The sequence below is a fragment of the Nilaparvata lugens genome, chromosome 12, assembly GCF_014356525.2.
Source record: "Nilaparvata lugens isolate BPH chromosome 12, ASM1435652v1, whole genome shotgun sequence".
In the NCBI taxonomy this organism is placed as follows: Eukaryota; Metazoa; Arthropoda; class Insecta; order Hemiptera; family Delphacidae; genus Nilaparvata; species Nilaparvata lugens.
This window is the reverse complement of record NC_052515.1, coordinates 3,298,947-3,321,789: the sequence shown is the minus strand read 5'-3', so window position 1 is coordinate 3,321,789 and position 22,843 is coordinate 3,298,947. Positions and strand designations below refer to the sequence as shown.

Here is a 22,843-nt window from a genome sequence, read left to right as displayed (position 1 = left end):
GCTCCCTTCTCCCCTTTCATTTACAAAGATCACAGTATGGTTTTCGATGTTGTTCTAGAATGTATTCCTCTTATGATCTGATTTACAAGTAGAAAATAAAATTGTATTGCTATAAATTAGAGTTTTTCTGTTTTGTGAAGCAGATTAACAATGGATTTTGGCAATCTTCTCTACGCTGCACAAAATAATACTGAGCATAAAAGCAGAGAGGTAATTATAGTTCATTATTAATCTAAAAGCATATTGACTACCTAGTTGATACAAATAGCAAACGCTATGAATTATTCAGATGGTTTTTCCATCTCTGTTCTCAAAAGCTCTGTCAAAAACAAGTATCGTTGTAATAATTCGTAAATGTTTCAACGATTTTCCTACCTAAAACTAATGCACCTATTGCTTACTTTGTTCACATAGATATCGTAAATTTTCCAGTAATTTTGCATAGCCTTAATTTGTAACTAAACGATTTGATTGATTTACTTATTGCGTCAAGTCAGTATATTAGAATAGAAAATGAGCTCTTACAATACAGTGAAAAATCTAGTGTTTCCTTGAAAATGTCGTACTTGTTATTGGATAATTTTCAACTTTCAATTAATATTTTACCACCATTTGTTATGGATACCAAAAAATCATACTAGAATACATTTAGGAAAAATGGTTATTAATTTTAGACATTGTTAGACTGTTGTTTTTACATCTCAGTGTTTCATTATCAGTAGTTAATTATTTTTCTGCTCTCTCAAGTATAAGAGTTACGTTAAGCCTTTAAAGGATAACCTTATATTCACTTCATTGGTATAAGGGCTACTCGTATTCAAGTACCATGTGAGAAATAAAATAAAATTTAAAACAATGTTCTCTTATTTGTAATTTTTATGTAGGATAACCTTATTTACGATCTAATCATTTGTTATTTAGCCAACAAATGCATGAACTATTATCATATTTTTATCTAAATAGTTCTTACTCTGTTTTTGATTGACATGAGCTTAGTCAAGACACACCGATTAGTCAAGACAAGACTAGTCACCTATAGTCACAATACTTCACATTTCTGATTATATCGCAACACACACTGATTATTCAGTGCAATTAGATATGACTCAATAAGCAACTATGTGAAGTATTGTGACTAAACGTGACTAATCGGTGTGTGGCCATCCTTAGCAACCCATTAATCATCAATTACCTTTTATTTTAATTACTGTACTTGAGGAAATAGTTTCTACCAATACGAGAATTAATATATTTCATTCCACTAAAATTTTACATTGAAAAGCTGGTGATAAGTATCCTACTTGATGTTTTTTTCTGTTTCTTTTTAATTGTTTTTTTTTATTTTTTACAGACACGATGTTACAAAACAACTTTCGAACCTCCGAAAAAAGAGGTAAAACCAAAGCAGCTGTCTGCAAATGTGCAGAAATTCCTGCAGAAGCAGGAGGAGGAGAAACGGAGAAAAGAAATTGAAGCTAAAAAGAAACGAGAGGTGAGTAAAGAATAAATGTATTAAATGTAGAAAGAATATGTAGGCCATTCCTTCTATAGTAAGATCAGTAATTCAATACAATAATCTCTTCATCTATGTCCAGCACTTACTGGATAGATTGCATTAAAATGTAAAACTTTAACATAAACTAAGATCAGGATGGGAGGCCAGTCATATTGAATAACCTAACTATATTGTCCACGCAGTGGCAGTGGAGGAAGATAGGAGAACAGCGTGCCGATTCTCTGCCTTGCCACTGCTTTCTATAGAAGATAGTTAATGCTGGCATATCTTGTAATATTAACTGTTCAATAAAATAATAAATTATATTAGGTTATATTCGTCAAGGAAATATATTTTCCATAATTGAATAATAAATTTTCATTATTGAGATTAAATATTTAATTGATTAATTGTATATCTATATTGTAGAAAAACGATTTGGCAAAGTTGCGAAGGTAGTAAAGGATAGCGTTATCTGCTTTGTCGAATGATAGACAAGGATAGCTCAACACAACTGTTGATTAAATACTGCCATTATAAAGTCGTCCTCACTGTAGCAACTAGTCCTTAGTTCTAGCAAAAGATAAGATTATACAGCTGAGTAAAATCCTAGAATTTGCTTGAAATTTACTTAAAATTAGCAATAAATGGTAGCTTTTATTCAGTCGACCTGTTTCATAGCTTGAACCTCACTATATTCTATTCTTAGTTCCATATTCTAACACTAAGTTTAACGTTTAACCAAGTTTACTTGTAGATATGGTTGTATTTATCATAATGTGTTTCATACGTGGTTTAAACGAACAGCTGACATTTCTACGTTTAACCGAGTATCTGCATATATGGGCCTTATCGTGATAAATTCAATTCAAACTCAATTACTTACCTTAAACTGTTATTAATTTCATTGCTTTTATACGTTTTTCAACAGGAACTACTAGCGTTGAGAAGTCAGGACAAAATGTCGCAGAAAAGAATGAGCACAATGTTGAAGAGAACCAAATCAGCCAACAAATCTGTCATGGAGGATGCAATTGATGACGTCAACACTTCTGTCACAATGGCTGGTGAGTGGAAATCTTTCTCCTCACTTTAATTTGTGAGATTGTAACAATTATTCACAAATCCAATCATCTCATCAATATTCAACAAGTAAAAAATATTCCTATGGCCTTTTTTGGTGGGGTGTCCCCTGCGGTATGGTTCCACCTCACCAGAATTTATAATGTAAGTCAACAATGGGCCTTACGACTGTCATACTTCAGCCTGGACTGAACCGACAGTAAAACGTGCCCATCCCACCTGAATAATCTATAATCTGAGCCGTCAATGGGCCTCACGACTGCCACACTCCAGCCTGGACCGACAGTTTAACGTGCCAACACGGGAGTGACCTGGTCAAGAACTTTGGTGATGAGCGTCTTTGAACCCGGGATCTCTAGGCTGCTACGCAAGCACTCTATTAAAAACCCTGATTAAAGCAAAGCGCCAATTTCAGTGGAGCGGTGAAGGTAGAGTGTAGCAGAGAAGGCGGTTAAGTTATATGACTGAAAACTACACACAACCACTATATTGTGCTGTTAAATTGTTTATTCCGCATAGTTGTAATTAGCTAGTAAAGTAATGTTGTCAATTAAGTCCTACATTAACCATTGAGTAAGACGGACGGACTCCGCTGAATATAAATCAGATTAATAATATGTAGAATATGTTTGAAATATATTAAAAGCTTTTTTAAAAAATGAATTGTTTATTGGTTAACTATAATTTCCATTAATTTGAACACTCAACCACATTCTCAGATATTTTTCTGTCTGCTTCTAAGAGGAGAATCATTCATCTACATTCTTTATATCTTTCTTCTTCTCTGCTCATCTTCTCTTTATTTGTGTGTTATTTCATTAATAAATTGATGAATATTTGCATATTTCAGGACCTCAGCAGTGTGATGAGGATGACTACGGTTATGTGTCACAAGAAGCGAGTTCTTTCTACAACAAAATGATGGAGAAATACACCAGTATGCCTTCTGACGAACCAAGTTTCCTCAAACCAAAAAAGGGCACCGCTAAAGATCTCAGCGCTGCTAAGGTAATAATAATTGATATTATCATCTCTTTGATAGTGAGCTTCACTTGAAACTGTCGTCAAGTCATGTCAGAGGTGAAATATTTCTTATGTGTTTGGTTTTGAAACATCTAAATTTAAAAATAATTATTTTTACTTTGTAAAAATAATTAAGGACTGGAAATTTTGTGAAGTGAACAACTAAAAGACTTTTTTCGGACTATATGTAAACTATATCTGAATTTGGGAGAGGAATAGCACAAGGTTACCTTATTTTTTCTCTCCCTATAATTTTGATGAAGTAATTATTGTATGAATCAATCAATTAAGAGGCCCTGATATCAGACCTTAGCCAGCCAGGTCACAGGATATTATTATTTACTAGCAGATAACCCGTTCTCCGCAAGGGTGAAATTAAAAACGGGTAAAACCTATCTGGATGGGGGCATGGAACGGTCAAGAGAGAATAATACCCCTCTTTCAACGCTGGATGAATGGGAAACAATAACTGTCAACCCATGTCAATGCTCAACCAATATCAAACAATAGATCTCTTAATGCCCCCATCCAGATAGGTTTAGCAGCATAAAATATTTTTTCAAAACCTACTCCAAAATCCACCTCTCTGGTCCGCAACTTACAGCTCGACATAATATGTATCGTTTAAAAATATCAATTAGCTCAAGGAAATTAGTTCTTTGATAATATTAGAATAGGCTGAAAATTGTGATCTATAATGATGGAATTCAACTATTTTTTTAAATTCGATAAGAATGACTTGAAAATTCTGTTTTGAAACAATATGTACATATGATATGAGTTACAAAAATGAATGTGTAATTTTTAATTACAACCTGATATGAGTTACAAAATCGTTATATTATACTAAAATTATTTGTTGCGTGAAACACATCATTTAATTGCAGGGTTTGGTTTTTACCACACGACAAACATAATATCCTTTGATTAGCAATTCGATTGTACATCAATAAAAACTGGTATATGTCTTCTCGGTTTAGATCTTTGTCGCTCTAGATCTTAATATTTAGATCTTGATAAGCTCTGCAAAAACTCCATGTTACACCAAGAGCTACAGAGTATAGACTGTCTAATAGTTGGAAATTATAACTTTGATGAACCTTTATAGAACACGGAAATGGGAATCCCGCAGTAAAAGTCTAAGTGTGGAATAACGTCACTCAACTCAACAGGATGGCGGCATACGCTTCATTGCACAAGGGTCGAAAATGTGCTTAATCTACCGGCCAAAGGGTCTCGCAGTTGTATTGTTCTAGCTTGACCGTCCCATGCCCCCATTAAGATAGGTTTTACCCTTAAAAACTTGATAAACTGAAAACTTGACGTACCGTAATGAAATCTTGAAGAATTGAAAATAGGCCTATGACCATCCTCGGTAAATTAAGAATCTATATATATGCAAAATTTCAAGTTGATCAGTCCAGTAGTTCAGACGTGAAGATGCGTCATTTGTGAATTACCTATCTCGTAGGGGTATAAGCCAGTTCTTTTCCCTATTATAATATTGATTAATATCAAACTGACAAGTCTAAGACGAAGACTCGACTATAGTCAATAATTAATATCAGGATTAGCATTTTCTAAATTACAATAGCTATTGGGTGGCATTCCATCATTCAAATAAATATTGTTGATATCATTGCAGTATAAAAAAATGTATTATTCATACAGTTTATTTTCTCAGTAAACTCTTTTATTTCAAAAAACAATTTACGTCAAGTTAATCAGTTAAGTAGTTCTGTCGTGATGATAGGCCAATAACTATCCTTGGTAAATTAATAATATTTTTGCAAAATTAACAGATAAACTGTTGATCAGTTCAGTAGTGTAGTACAGACGTGATGATGCGTCATTCTTGAATTTCCTATCTCGTACTTGTGAATTATAAGCCAATTCTTCCCTCTATTATATTATAGATTATTCTCTAGTGTAAATTCTTGATGGTTTAATTGTTTATTTTGTCGACAGGAACGTGTAAAAGCCGCTCTGAATAGAGTGGAAGAAGAAGAGATGTTGCCAAGAAAGAGAAAGAGAAAAACGAAAGAAAGCGAGGGAGACAAAGAGGAGGATGACTTCATAGATGACAGCGGGAACTATAGAAAAGGAGACGACGATAGAGAGAAGGAGAAAGAGAAAGAGAAACCGAAGAAACCCAAGAGACCCCCAATGCCTCCACCTATGGACTTTCAAGCGCTGTTGAAATTGGCCGAGCAAAAACAGCATGAACCAGTTGTGATTGATAAGAAAAGAAAGAGAGATAGCAGCTCGGATGAGGACGAAGACGATGAAGATGAAGAGAGAAAGAAACTGATGACGAAGAAACAGCGACTGGAGTACGAACGGGAGAAGGAGGCGAGGATGCAGAGAGAGAGGAGGAGGATGGAAGAAGCTATGAGGAATAGGAATGGTGGGGGGAAACCGGGGGAAAAAGTAAGACCGAGAGAGAGGGAGAGGTCACAGGAGAGAGAGCCAAAGTCGAGAGAGAGAGAAAGTAAGGATAAGGAACAGAGGTCTAGATCTCCACCGCGGTCTTCAGCTACTTTGAAAGGTGGGGGTGGTTTTAAAATCCCTAAGAATCCGGATGCGTCTAGAACTGAAAGTGCATCTAGAAAGGAAAATGGATCTAGAACGGAAAGTGCATCAAGAACGGATAGTGCATCTAAAAAAGAAAATGCATCTAGGACCGAAAGCGCATCTAGAATCCCCAAAACATCTGAAAGCAGCAGCACACCATCTAAACCTAGAAGTTTGGAAACGTCAAGGTCATCTGAAAGCAGTTCAAAACCTTCAAAAAGTGTGGAATCTTCTAGACCGTCGAAAAGTGTGGAGTCTTCAAGGTCGTCTTCAGAAAGCAGCAGTGCACCCAGGATTCCGAAGTTGAGTGACAAAACTAATAAACCCGCGGTTTTAGACAACAAAAAACGTCTGCCGAGTTCGGTTGTGGAGGAAAAACTGAAGAAAAGCTCCGATGTTTGGTCGAAACCTTGCAATCTGTCACCTTCTAGCAAAAAGTTACAACAATCTAGGACTTCTTCTAGTAGTAACAGTAATAGTAGAGGTGGTGGTGGTGGTGGTTCTACGACAAAACCTTTGGAAGACAAGTTAAACAAACTCATGGACGAAATTCGTAGTGTGAAACAGGCTAGCACAAAGTTGGACTTGGAGGATAAGCTGGAGATGTTAAGTAGAGAGTTGGAACAGATAAAGAAGGAACGATCAAGAGTGGAGAGTAGTGGGAAGGGAGGGGAGAGAGGAAGTAACGGATCTCTGGACAGGAGGAAAGAGGGGGAAGATAGAAAGAGACGCGATGAAAACTGTGAGAAACAGAAGTACATACCGACAAAGATCTCTAGAGATGGAGGGAAATCAGATGTTCCTAAAACTTCCTCGTCGACTAGTAGTAAACAGAAAGTGGATTCTTCGACGCCGAAGGTTAACGGGTACAAGCCGACGCCTATAAGTAAACTGAACGCGGGAAAACCGTCGAAACTGAAGAGTGTCGATCTGTTTGGCGAAGATTTCCCGGAGGATAGTCCTGATCCTAGGAAAAGCAACGGTGACTACAATAAGCCTTCAATGGCAGCTGCTAAGCAGACGCTCAGCAAACCCAGTCTTGCCAAGGCGGCTGAAATGGCTGGTAAACAGAGGGATCTCAAGAGTGCTACTGCTTCACCTGCGCAGAAACCTACACTTAACAAAGGTATTCATATTTCTAACACAATTAAAGTATTCACATTTGTTTATTAGCCATCAATATTATTACTCCTTCTCCTAAAATCAACCCATCTCTTCCTGAGACGTGCGAGATCTCTTCTTCCAAATGGCTGATACAATAGGGCCTGTTTGGGGATCCTGTTATCACTAATCCTATTAACATGCTCCAACCAGTCACTTTTGTTCCCATTTAGGCTCAACTCAAACTTACGCGATTCAGGTCGAGAAGAGACTCGACGCTAGTCGAGAGCATGTGTTTCCAAATGGTGACACTCAGACCAGTCGATTCTAGTCTCCGCGACTGTCACCATTTGAAAACACATGCTCTCGACTAGCGTCGAGTCTCTTCTCGACCTGAGTCGCGTAAGTGTAAGTTGAACCTTATTCTATTTCTACAGCAAAGATATTGAACTTGGATGTTACTTTTATTAGTTATTTGAGTTGTGTATTGTATTCTTCTATTATATAGAATCAGTAGTAGGCCTACCTTTTTCTTATTTCAAGATTATTAAAAATATAAACCTATGAAGTATAGCCCGATAAAAATACAACGAATAAAAAATATATTGCATCCATATCAAGTTATTTGCCGAAGTGGCATTAATCGAGTGGATTAGATGCGGGCTTTTTACACCAAAAGCCCGAGTTCGAATGCCGGCCCGGACATGATATTTTTTAGTAAGTCCTAACTCCGCCTAATAAAGTATTTTTTTATTTTCATATTTTTCTCGGGCCACTTTCGTGTTTCGGATGGACACCTCGACGCTGCCTAAAAACAGTCTGTTAGTCAAGTGAGAGGTCCTAAAATGGATCAGGTTCGACCTGAAAACTCTGACACCTGACCTGAGCCAGTCTGTTCACTCGGCATTATTATTAATATATACAATTTAATTTACTACAATATACAATTACAGTATACCTGACAATCTAGAGGTGAATAGACTTGAGCGTCACCTATCACTCTCATTTCACTTTCATCAGCTATTTCTATGCTTATTGTACTGTACTGTAATGCTGTCTGTACCTTACTGTGTCTGTAGGCTACGCAAATACTGATATAATCTGCTGATGAAAAGTGAAATGCGCGTGCTTGTGACGCTCAAGTTTCTACTCAGAAGTTTGTATGTAACATTGATTTCAGAACCCTTCTATTGAATCTTGACTTCCTTATGACTTACTAATTCTGAAACGTTTTCCCTTCAGGTACAACCTCGAACGTGTCCAGCAAATCGGCCGCTTCCGGCGGAAGTGTTGCGGTGCGGAAGTTCCCGCCCGATGACCTGAAACCGCGTCCGGGCGACCGGATGAGGCCAGCTGGTACAGGCGGACCTGTCCGCTCACGGCAGTTCCCGCCGCCGGATGTACAGCGGTCACGCCAGTTCCCGCCCAACGATGTCCGGCGGAGGAGACCGTCGCCTCCTCGCAGTGAGTTATTCAACTGAACTAAATCGTAGAGAAAAAATAGCTTGAGAATATATTATAACATGCTTTGTAGAATTCATTCGAATTGAATGAAAAAAGACTAAGAAATTGTCAAAAAACCACTGATTTTTTGACAATTTCTTAGTCTTTTTTCATTCAATATGAATAATTACCACAATATCAACTTCTCAACTACACACAAAAAAAAAATTCATTCGAAGTTTGGAAGTTTTGTATCAAATGTTGATTTGTGTATCAAGTTGAAATGATACTGTATGTGTGGTGATACTGTACCATGTATGGTGATATTGTCTCGAAAAATCGGAGAGAGATAAGGAATTCGATTTCTTCGAAGAGCACTCCAACAATAAATCAGGGTTTGAGTCACAGTTCAAAACTTCACACCTTCAATTATCAAATAATATTTCGAATTCCTCCAACAAAAATTCATGTTCCTCTATCACATCTCAAACGTTCTCAATACACCAATAGAGAAAACAGCATATTAAGAAGATCCCATGGTTTGTAGAATTCATTCAAAGTATGGAAGTTTTGTATCAAATTTTGGTGTTGTGTATCAAGTTGAGATGATACTGTATCATAGTGTGCTGATACTGTATCATGTGTGGTTATATTGTATAATTTTGTGTTGATACTGTATCATGTGTGGTGGTACCATAGAGAAAAGATAACATAAGAAGATCCCATGGTTTGTAGAATTCATTCACAGTTTGGTAGTTTTGTATCAAATTTTGGTGTTGTGTATCAAGTTACTGATGATACTGTATCATATTGTGGTGATGTTGTATCCTCTGTGGTGATACTGTATCATTTATATACCCTAGATAAAAGATAGCATGAGAAGATATCCCATAGTAAAGATCGTTCATATACCATATCACGGAGTGATCCGTGGTCTAGTGGATAGAGTGCTTGCGTAGCAGCACAGAGATCCCGGGTTCAAATGCCGGCCCGGACATGATATTTTTTAGTAAGTCCTAACTCCGCCTAATAAAGTATTTTTTTATTTTCATATTTTTCTCGGGCCACTTTCGTGTTTCGGATGGACACCTCGACGCTGCCTAAAAACAGTCTGTTAGTCAAGTGAGAGGTCCTAAAATGGATCAGGTTCGACCTGAAAACTCTGACACCTGACCTGAGCCAGTCTGTTCACTCGGCATTATTATTAATATATACAATTTAATTTACTACAATATACAATTACAGTATACCTGACAATCTAGAGGTGAATAGACTTGAGCGTCACCTATCACTCTCATTTCACTTTCATCAGCTATTTCTATGCTTATTGTACTGTACTGTAATGCTGTCTGTACCTTACTGTGTCTGTAGGCTACGCAAATACTGATATAATCTGCTGATGAAAAGTGAAATGCGCGTGCTTGTGACGCTCAAGTTTCTACTCAGAAGTTTGTATGTAACATTGATTTCAGAACCCTTCTATTGAATCTTGACTTCCTTATGACTTACTAATTCTGAAACGTTTTCCCTTCAGGTACAACCTCGAACGTGTCCAGCAAATCGGCCGCTTCCGGCGGAAGTGTTGCGGTGCGGAAGTTCCCGCCCGATGACCTGAAACCGCGTCCGGGCGACCGGATGAGGCCAGCTGGTACAGGCGGACCTGTCCGCTCACGGCAGTTCCCGCCGCCGGATGTACAGCGGTCACGCCAGTTCCCGCCCAACGATGTCCGGCGGAGGAGACCGTCGCCTCCTCGCAGTGAGTTATTCAACTGAACTAAATCGTAGAGAAAAAATAGCTTGAGAATATATTATAACATGCTTTGTAGAATTCATTCGAATTGAATGAAAAAAGACTAAGAAATTGTCAAAAAACCACTGATTTTTTGACAATTTCTTAGTCTTTTTTCATTCAATATGAATAATTACCACAATATCAACTTCTCAACTACACACAAAAAAAAAATTCATTCGAAGTTTGGAAGTTTTGTATCAAATGTTGATTTGTGTATCAAGTTGAAATGATACTGTATGTGTGGTGATACTGTACCATGTATGGTGATATTGTCTCGAAAAATCGGAGAGAGATAAGGAATTCGATTTCTTCGAAGAGCACTCCAACAATAAATCAGGGTTTGAGTCACAGTTCAAAACTTCACACCTTCAATTATCAAATAATATTTCGAATTCCTCCAACAAAAATTCATGTTCCTCTATCACATCTCAAACGTTCTCAATACACCAATAGAGAAAACAGCATATTAAGAAGATCCCATGGTTTGTAGAATTCATTCAAAGTATGGAAGTTTTGTATCAAATTTTGGTGTTGTGTATCAAGTTGAGATGATACTGTATCATAGTGTGCTGATACTGTATCATGTGTGGTTATATTGTATAATTTTGTGTTGATACTGTATCATGTGTGGTGGTACCATAGAGAAAAGATAACATAAGAAGATCCCATGGTTTGTAGAATTCATTCACAGTTTGGTAGTTTTGTATCAAATTTTGGTGTTGTGTATCAAGTTACTGATGATACTGTATCATATTGTGGTGATGTTGTATCCTCTGTGGTGATACTGTATCATTTATATACCCTAGATAAAAGATAGCATGAGAAGATATCCCATAGTAAAGATCGTTCATATACCATATCACGGAGTGATCCGTGGTCTAGTGGATAGAGTGCTTGCGTAGCAGCACAGAGATCCCGGGTTCAAACCCTCTCACAACCAAAAGTTTTTTAACCAGATCACTCCCGTGTTATCGGATGGGCACGTTAAACTGTCGGTCCCGGCTGAAGTATGACAGTCGTAAGGCCCATTGACGGCTCAAATTATATATTCAGGCGGTGGAACCTTCCCGCATGGGAATCCCCACCAACAAAGCCATACGAATTTACTTTTTTTTTATTAAAAAAATTAATAAACTAGTTGTTAGAATATTTTAAAGTTTTTAATGAAAGTGTACTAAAAGTTTTTATATTGTTTTTATGTGTTGATACTGTATCATATGTGGTGATACCATACAGAAAAGATAGCATGAGAAGATATCCCATGGTTTGTAGAATTCAAGTTTGGAAGTTTTGTTTCAAGTTGAGATGATACTGTATCATATTGTGGTGATGCTGTATCCTCTGTGGTGATACTGTATCATTTATATACCATAGATAAAAGATAGCATAAGAAGATATCCCATAGTAAAGGTCGTTCATATACCAGATTTCAAGTCGATTTTTGCTAATTCAAGCCGATTACTGTCGTCTACTGTCGATTCTTACTGTTTTGTTGGGATGAGAGTGTAAGAACGGCACAATATGAGAGACTGCAAACGTCACATAGCTTCACGAAAAATAACTACTGCGACTATCGGCTTGAGTTAATAGTGAAATTTGGAACATAGAAACGCCCTATACCCTATATCATAGCCACCTCTAATACAAGGCCGCGGCCTACGATATTGCAACGTCGCAGTGTAGGCCTAGAGTCAAATACATGATTGGTGAAAAAGATTTCAAAAAATACCAGCTGATCTTTTTCACCAATCATTATTTATTAGATTCTAGGCCTACACTGCGACGTTGCAATATCGTAGGCCGCGGCCTTGTATTAGAGGTGGCTATGGCTATATCCATGGGATATCTTCTTATGCTATCAATTATTGTCTATGCTAACAAATAGTCACTATAGTGAGGTCCACGTTATAATGGCAGTTTTTGATTAACATTGGTGTTGCTATCCTTGTCTATCATTCGACAAAGCAGGTAGCACTATTCTTTTCTAGCTCCGCAACGATGATAAATATGGTTTTTGACAATGTAGAAATATAATTAATTGTGGCAGAGAAACGGAAATAATGTTCTTCTATCTTTATCCACTGTCAATATAACGTGGACCTCACTATAGTTCTAGCTATTATGATAGCATTATACAAATGACGTAGAATTAGCAATAATTGCTAGCTTTTATTCAATCGACCTATAAGCATATAGGCTAAATTAATGACAATATTCAAAAATCTGGTGTGGTACACTCACACAACTTTCCTTGCTCATATTTGAAACTACGATCAGACTTTTGTATATGTGTGTATATAATTGTTTTCAGAGTACTTTTTCCTTTGTGTAGATTGTGAAATTCGATGATTTTTCTAGTCGTCATTTTTTTTAAAGTCGTCAAAACAGCTGTTCTACAGATGAAATATCTCGACTATGTTTGTGTTCTTTTTATGAACTGCGCTACCTCATGCACGGGAATGAGGTTACTAAGTCCATTTCTCAAGGATTGGGTGGACCCCCCATTAGTTTCCCAGAAAGGAGACTCATGCCAATTGATAGAGCTGATGAATAACTATACAGGGTATGAATTTGAAAAAAAATCGGTCAAGTTATTTTTGAGAAAATCGTGAAAAACATAGTTTTTTGAAAATTATCCGCCATTTTTCTCAAGAATATTACGGAACTCCTGCAATTTTCTCAGAAATGAGACTCATGTCAGTTGATAGGGCTTATAAATAGCTATCCATGGTATGAATTTGAAGAAAATCGTTAGAGCCGTTTTTGAGAAAACCGTGAAAAACATGGTTTTTTAGTCATCCGCCATTTTGTCCGCCATCTTGGATTGAATTTTATTGAATTTCTTTTGTCAGATCATAATGACCTTAAGTTTAAAATTTCAAGTCAATCGGTTGATTAGGAATGGAGTTATCGTGTTCACAGACATACACACATACACACACACACACACACACACACACACACACACACACACACACACACACACCACACACACACACACAGACCAACACCCAAAAATCATGTTTTTGGACTCAGGGGACCTTGAAACGTATAGAAAACTTGAAATTAGGGTACCTTAATTTTTTTTGGAAAGCAATACTTTCCTTACCTATGGTAATAGGGCAAGGAAAGTAAAACAAATTAATTGCTAATATACTCAACTAATTTATATTTTTATGTGATTTTTTCTGCAGGTTCTCGTTACTATGCTGATGAAGACGACGAGGATGAATATGATTCGGAAATGGATGACTTCATCGATTATGGTGACGGGGATGATGAAGATAATGAACACGTGTCGGAGATCATCAGCGAAATATTCAAGTACAATCCATCACAGTAAGTTCAAACATCATGTTCACTTTACTGCAAGTTTATCCTGTACTACTAGCTGGCCCGGCGAACTTCGTACCGCCAAATAGTTTAATGCATCTCATGACAAACTTTAGCTGGATGCACACCTGAGGAAGCGCAATGCGGCATTTTATTTTTCCTCCACCTACTGTCTAAAGTACTTACTTTACTCCCTGAAACATAATACTGAAGTGTTTCTTTTTCGCTCTCGGTAGTAAAAAACAGAAAAACTCCCTAGGTAGGAAAAGAGACTCCATTTAAATAACATGGGAAGCATCTCTATTTTAAAAACTTACATGGTAATAGGTTAGAAGGTCTAAGCTCAGATAAGAAAGCGTAATAGAGGTGTCTGTCATTGAGTCAACTGAATTCAATACCACAACCAGAAATTTGATCAACTCATGAAATATATGTTTGTATGATGTTATATTCTTGATATTAGTAGACGATAAAAATTTATACAATTTTTAAAATATTTTATCTATTCAAAATACCAGCCAACAAATATTTTTGATCTGCATTCTGCAATTCAAATCCGAACCGCGTGATCTGGAGTCAGCCATTTTTGGTAGCCTGCCCAGCTGATATAATTGTTACAACTTTGGCCGATAGATAGCGCAATCGGCAGTGCCAATCAGACGACCGGTTTTTAGGTTTTAGATTTTAGGTTATGTTGTTAGGAAACATTTGTCACCAATACGTAAGTTATTAGAATGATTTAATTTGCAGTTTCTATAAAAAAATGTAGATGGAGGAAAAATGTTGTGTACATCACGAGCGAAAAATACTTTTTCTCCCTCAGGAAAATTGTTGCCCTCGGCTTCGCCTCGAGCTTCAAACTTTTTCCCACAGGGAGAAAAAGTCGTACTTTTCACTCTAGATATACAAATAACTATATATAGATAATTTTCCAACTGCAAAATGAATAATTTACTAAAAATCAATTAATTCTGAACACCGAAGACAGCACAATTATTCAAAACAAAGCAATGTCTTTAGAGCATGTAAGTCTTTAACCTGAGGCCGCACTGCTGGATGGTTACACACAGAACAGTCATTTTGTTTTTAGTCGGGGCGGTTTTAGAATAAAATACATGGGTGGTTATGAAGCAGCACACACGTCTGTCTACTAGCTATCGACGGCTGTTGTATGACGCAATGATTATAACAGCTGATTTTTATCTCTGTGTGTGGCCAGTTCACAAATCTTCTCCCATAAGGATTACATGTGAACTTTGAAGGACCGAAGGAAAGCGACCTGAAGTCGGATCTTAAATTTGATAGGCCATAAACCTTGTCCTGAACATATAAACACAACTAAAAAAAAAAAAATCATTAAATTCGGTGCACACATAAAAAAGTTATTTAATGTCAAAATTTGAGGCTCGATTCTTATTTATATAGATTACTAGCCGTCAGGCACGCTTCGCTCGCCATATCCGTCTAGCCAGGGGGCTCCGCCCCCTGGACCCCCGACTGGATCGTCCAAGAATGAGATCAGCAGGCTCGCTTCGCTTGCCTGCATTTTTCATTATTTTGAGCATTTTTATCATATGTTAGGACGATCCAGTCGGGGATCCAGACTAAACGTCTGGCTAAACGGATATGGCGAGCGAAGCGAGCCTGACGGCTAGTAATATAATATTCCCAGGATTGAAGTAGCAGTGCCCAATCAATTTTTTCGCGATAAATGCATTTAAATCTTCAACTTGGTGCCAACCTAACAAAGTCAACTCAACTTAATGCCAACCTGACAAAATTATTAATTTAGTTGCCAGTTAACAACTGTTTCGAAGAGGTACTCTATCTACATTATAGTTCTAGAGTAACATATGATATGGAAATTTCAATTATAATTAAGAGATTGGGAGAAGAAGAATATACATGCTAAAAGATGAACTTTAAACCCTTAGAAACAACCCTTAGAGTTAAAATATTGCCAAAAGATTTCTTAGTGCGCCTCTAAAGGGCCAACTGAACATACCTACCAAATTTGAACGTTTTTGGTCCGGTAGATTTTTAATACTGCGAGTGAGTGAGTGAGTGAGTGAGTCAGTCAGTCAGTGAGTGCCATTTCGCTTTTATATATATAAGATAGATGAAGAGAAAGAATTTGTAAAAACACTATGGTAGAATGTGTATTTTGAATCCAGTCTGTCATTGTAACTGTTTTCGTAGAAATGTGTTCTATGTGATTTTTTGGTTTCATAAATAAAGTTATTGATAAACTAGAAGGTAACTCGTGCTCCGTAAGGGTCTAATTAAATACTTAACTAACTGAAAACTTGACCTACTGAAATTTTGGAAAATTTAAAATAGGCCTATAACCATCCTCGGTAAATTAAGAATCTATATGCAAAATTTAAAGTTAGTCCAGACGTGATGATCCCATCCCATCCCATCCCGTATATGTATAAGCCAACTTTTTCCTTCATTATAGATAATACTATTTCAAATGTTATTAATTTCAGAAAAAAACACTTCGTATTGTAAGAAATTCTAATTGTTGTATAATTAATCAAGTTTCTATCGGTTGTTGTTCCTCTCGGTGTATTAACAACAATTACCTGTTGACGATGACTCATGACAATACTTGCGTAAATGAATGAATTAATTAACTTATTTATTTATTCCGATGCCACACCTAGAATGAAGCAACTCCGTGGATGAAAGCTTATTAAAACAAACACCCACTCAATGTATGTATGGTTACAAAACCTTTCAGCTCTAATGACTACTTTATTGCTTGTAATTTACTGTTCAAGTACAGTATAATGATTATTTCATTGCTTCTGGTTCAACGTGTTTGTTCTTATGATTATTCTGTTGTCAAATTAAGCACAGTAGTCGAGTATCTTGTAGAATAGAATAGAATAAGTTTTAATGCAACCGCTTCTGAGGTCCAGAATTTGTCCTTGTATGTACAAGATACTTAATTCTCTTCAGTAGCTTGTCTTTTATTTTGTTTTAATGTATTTTTTGCTTTTTCTTTCAGCAGTGAAGTGATTGAGTTTATTGAAAAACACTTATTTTCTAAAATACTTTTATTATTCAATATTGATCTCTCATATTTATTACATTTTATTGTCGTTTCTTGCTTCATTTTTTTTTTTTGTTATCTCTGCATATTTTGTATTGTATTGTTTGTTAACGACGTGGTTAAGTGGTAGAGTGGACAATATTGTCCAAACTTCACCACGTCAACATAAATAAAAAAGTCATTCATTCATTCAAGATACTCGACTATGGTGTTTAATTTGATAACAAAATAATAATCATTAGAACGAAAACGTTGAACCAGAAGCAGAAAAATAATCATTAAAATAAAAATTGTGCTCTAGTAGAAAAAACAAATTATTGTTCTCTATTTAATATTTATTTATTTATTTATTTATTAGATAGAGCAAACAATACAATAGTCGGAAAAGAAAAAAACAGGCTATTGCCCAAAACTTCTTCAATTTCCTGATTTTGTCACAAATCGTCCAAATGTTATGTATGTTATGTTCACTTCAATTTCAATACCAAATCTTCAATCTAAAACTATGAATTAGAATAAAACAAAGAATTTCAAATTTAGATAGAAAAACCAAACTTCAAATATTTACAAAATATAGAATAAAATCACTTAAATTTTGAGCTCGAAAATATCACTAAATATGCTAAATATGTTTAAATATGCTAAACTTAATTTGAACTTTCACACCTCATATCCATATTCTTCGTATTTTATTCTATTTTCTGTAAGAAATATATTAATTATGGAATATGCCGGCCGGCTTGGTCTTATGGTAAGGAGCGGTACAAACTTCGGTCTGCTAACTCCGCCTAGTCGTGGGTTCGAGTCCCGCCGATGGCATGGAAGTTTGATCCTCATCATTTCACCAACGCACATTCCATTAACCACGCACAAGCAAAAATCTCATGTGGGCATCATCCGCTATAAAAATAATTGAATGTTCACACTTCACTCTCAGATTCTCTGTATTTTATTGTATTTTCTGCATTTATTTATTTGTTTATTCATAGACAATAGATACAGTCAAGGTGAAAACAACAGGCATTCGTCCAACGTTAATTTAGAATACGTTAATTCGACGTTAATTTAGAATAACTAGTCCAGAGTTGATTTATTGTTATGAGATGATAGTATTGGACACACAATAAGCTTAGAATACGTTAATTCGACGTTAATTTAGAATAACTAGTCCAGAGTTGATTTATTGTTATGAGATGATAGTATTGGACACACAATAAGCTTCGGTTGACGTGTGAGGTTATTGAACCTTAGGATACTTGAATCCGTCCCTTCAAAAACATTAACATAATAGTATTGAATTTGCTAATTGCAATGTTTACTCTTCAATTTCAGATTCTCAATAGGAGATGATGACGACGAATGCATGGAATCAAACTTCGGCCAAATCGATAAAGAAGAAATCAGAAGTTTACATATTGGTAAGTAGTTGACATATTAAGAGCAGGAGCTCCAATCATATTTTGCTCTAGCTTTAGTGACAAGATTCACCTTGAACTGTTATAGTGAGGTCCACGTTATAATGGCAGTGTTTAATTAGCAATGGTATTGCTATCCTTGTCTATCATTCAACAAAGTGGATAGCGCTATCTCTTTCTCGCTTTGCTCTGTTGCCAGATCGCTTTTTAACAATGTAGAACTAATAATTTAATATCGGGGACCGAGCTTCGCTCTGGAGTACAAAAGCATAAAAACTTAATTACGAAAGAAGAAATTATACGCAGTAAATTGAGATTAATTCCCAGAGGAATTCAAAAATTTCCCTCACAAAGGCCCAGTTTCTCAAAAGCCGGTTAAATTGTAATCCTGATTAACTTCACGTGAACCAAATCAGAGAAGACCATTTCAAAAAGATGGATCTACTGGAATTAATCAGGATTGAAAATAACCCGGCTTTTTTGCAACCGGCACTAAGTACCTGATTGAATGATTACAAAACTTCAACAGCTGAATCATAATTTTGACACAGTCCCAAACTCGCTCACTCACTTCCATCACCAACTGACAACGAAATAATTATCATCAGCTGCTTTTCCAAGGATGAATAATAATTATCCTTTTAATGTCCTTCAGCGAGTTTTCCCAGGGATGAGACCTAGTGCAATCGAATCTTTATAAACCTACTATGTTCTGAATTTCGTGAGAATCGTTAGAGCCGTTTTCGAGATCCGGTGAAATACAAACATATAAAAATCTAAACATCCAAACATCTAAACATATAAACAGAAGTTGCTCGTTTAATAGTATAGGATTAACTAAATATTTCATCTTGATTGTGAAAGTTCATTATGAAATGATTGAAAAATATAATTTTTTGCCTGATGAAATTCAATTGATTATTTTAAACGAGAATGAACAGTTAATATTACTTCAATAAACCGGTATCAGGTACTGTCTAATAGAAAGCATTGGACAAGACAGAAGATCGGCATCGTTGTTCTTCTATCTTTCTCCACAGCCATTACAACGTGGACCTCACTATAGTGCCGATTGCACAAAATCCGGTTAAATTGTAACCGTGATTAATTTCACGAGAACCGATCAGAGAAGCCGTCTTTTCTAAAAGGCCTTCTCTGATTGGTTCTCGTGAATCAAGGTTAAAATTTAACCGGCTTTTGTGCAACCGGGCCCTAAGCTTCTCAGTTGTTATCAGTTTAACGTTAATCCACGTATTTATTTATTTAATCATTGTGTTTAGAGAGCGATTTAAGTATAAAATAATACTTGATGTCTGAGTCGTTGACTGGAGGTGCCGCGTCGATAGACCGCGTCGTAGTCGGGCATCCAGCCAGGTCATCCGGCAGGAAAAAGCATCTCTTTCTCCAGTTCATTGAGCGAGTACAAGGGCCGCTCAAGACGTTTATTCAGGATTACACAACTTTCAGAAAAGTACCACAGCTGAAGCCCAAAACGGTTCCAATTCCAATTTATACAACAGTCTAAATGTATCCTAACCAGTGATTTTGGAATAAAAATTTCATTGAGCTATTGAGTTTGAAAACGTATTTGTTTTGAAAAAACTGGAGTAATAATTTATTACTGTTGTTATTATTATTAATATGTTGAATATGACATTGATTAATAACATTCAGATTGGAATATAAATTCCAAGGCAATCCGTGTATTATTTTGCTTGAACATTTTTAGGTTATGTCACAGTCGTAAAATGAGGCTAGTTTTTTACGCATATTTATGATACAATTTTATTCCAAAATGAACTTGCAAACTATAAATTATGAATTTAGATGGATAAATCCAAATAATTTAGGTATTCCATGACATCTATTTGGCTTTTTATCTACTCCAAAACAATAACTGAATTGTGTTTGCTCAATAGTTAAGTCTAGAACTTGAATTTAAACCCTACCCCAGTCGAGGGTTTAAAATCACGCTGTTTCAAGTCCTGGACTTAACGATTTTTGATAAATCCTTGACTCGGAAAGAGGCGAGAATCTAATTGAAGTCCTGGACCTATAAACCCTTCACTCAGAAAGCGAAATTATAAACTCCAGGGTCTAACATGATCTCTAAACTCTAGAGTCTATTCAAGTCCTCAACTACGTTAACGCTCTGACTCGGAAAGCCAATTTTCTGACTCCAGAGTTTAAAGCCAGTTAAAGTCTAGAACTTAGCTAAATCCCGAGCTCGGAAACCTGCCCTGAATCTTCTATTCTTCATTCAGGGTCCGAGTATTCTGTCAATAATTACTTTTCATTTATTAATTCAGAATTTATCAGAGATTGACAATGTTGTAACAATCGATACCGGTCTTTCTACTTTTAATCAAATCTGTGGTTTTTTCAATTTATTAATTCTGTTTTCGGTTGTTGTTATTTTTAGGTCTGAGAGAGGATTTGGAGGACATAAGAAGAGAACAGGCCGAAAAGAAGGAGGCACAAAGAAGAAGACTGCAAAAAATGGCGGCCATGAAGAAAAACAGAAGATGATCGGCGTAGGATTCTTAAAAAAATTATAGAAAAACTTGTGTATCATAACAGACGTTATCAGTGTACGATATACTCAGTGCACAATGATATGTATATGGACTATGATAGTTATTACTTAAAGTGTATATAATATACATATTATGATATTTATACAGTGTTTCAGAGAAACTGGGCATTTTGAAAGTTAATTAATTTCAAGAAAAACAAATCTTTAAATAAAGTTTTTCATATCATTCAATAGTGAAAATAATACAATTTTAGAATAAATAATACCGTAACATTTGTTTTTTGAAGATGACATCTTGCAGATGTATTCCTTTTCTACGCAAATATTCATGACTTGTAGTCTCTTCATCACATTGTCCATGGTTTGACGTAACATTACAACTGGAATTTGAAATCGCTTATCAGATATTTCAGTGATAATGTAACGTCAAACCATGGACAATGTGATGAAGAGACTACAGGAATGTTTGCGTAGAAAAGAAACATACCTGCAAGATGTCATCTTCAAAAAATAAATGTTACACTATTATTTATTCTAAAATGGCATTATTTTTACTATTGAATGATGTGAAAAACTTTATCTATAGATTTGTTTTACTTGAAATTATTCAACTTTCAAAATTTCCCGTTTCTCTGAAACACTTTGTACATATATCATAAATTATGATATTTGATAATTTGCAGTGTACAATGAATTTTAATAATTTTTGAAGTGAATTGTGATTTGAATCAGATTAATATATAGTTAGCAAGGTACAATTAAATGAATGATGAGGATTTCATTGAGTGAATAGTGAATGAATGTTGAGTAATTCATCAAAGTGAATAGTTTTTAGTTATAATGAAGTGAATGATATTTTATTAAAGTTGACAGTAAATTGAATGACTAATGAATCGAGTGAATCTAATGACTAACAATCGAGTTCAGTGAATCCAATGTGATGTGTTATAAATGTGCCAATCTCAATAGTGGATGACAGATGATATTGGATTTTCCGATTTCTTAGGTTTTACGTGAACCTAATTAAGTGAAAAATATCGGATTCTCAGACTTCTTAGATTTATTTGAACCTAATAAGTGAAAAATATTGACAATGTTTTTTTAATCTTCACTTCTTATTAATGTACATGGTTTTCAATGCAGCAGTAACAATTTGATGTCAATAGCAAGGTTCCAATTGATTTTTGATTAGATTTTTTATATATACTGTAATTTTTATCAGTGACCTACCTTTTTTCAATAATCAAATACTTGATCATAAGATTGATCTCATTTTTGCAAGCCATGAGCACAAAATAAATAACATCTAAAGCCGTGTCCAAACTGAACAAATGTTCGACATGCATGTTCAGCAAACATGTTTGTTGAGGAGCTCAGGGACAAACATTTTAAAAAGTTTGGACAATCATTGTTTGTCAAACAAAAAATTTACTGTTTTTCCAAGCATTTTTCAGAGTTGACAACTGTAAAACATAAAACCTGTTCTTCCCACTTATAAATATTTGGTTTGGTGACGCGTCCACACTGGCCACGGGCAAACATTGTTTGTCAAACATAATAAAATTGGCCCAAACTTTTTCAACAAACATGTTTGTCGAACATTTGTTCAGTGTAGACACGGCTTAAGACTCAACTCACACTCACGCGACTCAGGACGAGAAGAGACTTGACTCTAGTGGAGAGCATGTGTTTCCAAATGGTGACACTCAGACCAGTCGATTCTAGTCTCCGCGACGTCACCATTTGGAAACACATGCTCTCCACTAGAGTTGAGTCCCTTCTCGACCTGAGTCGCGTAAGTGTGAGTTGAGCCGAAAGAGTACTTCTTTATTTTGTGCTAATAGCTTGTAGTGCATTCGATATTTACCATACCGCTGCCTTAAATAAAAACAGTTGGATAGGCTATTATTCAGTAACTTATAACGTTTCTTGTAAAAGTCCTATTGTAAAAATTACTATACGATATTAGCGTTCCAAATCAAATGTT

The 22,843-nt window shown here is 35.8% G+C and overlaps 1 protein-coding gene across 1 annotated transcript; it reads left to right on the top strand.

Moving 5' to 3' along the window:
• Nucleotides 1–3: 3 nt before the first annotated feature.
• On the top strand, nt 4–21,754 carry LOC111055561 (protein SPT2 homolog). Its single transcript, XM_039438667.1, has 9 exons — nt 4–210; nt 1,352–1,492; nt 2,427–2,562; nt 3,429–3,586; nt 5,570–7,301; nt 8,519–8,740; nt 13,706–13,850; nt 18,238–18,323; nt 20,743–21,754. The coding sequence occupies exons 1-9, from the start codon at nt 151–153 to the stop codon at nt 20,847–20,849; spliced, it is 2,787 nt and encodes a 928-aa protein (XP_039294601.1). The 5' UTR covers nt 4–150; the 3' UTR covers nt 20,850–21,754.
• Nucleotides 21,755–22,843: the final 1,089 nt, after the last annotated feature.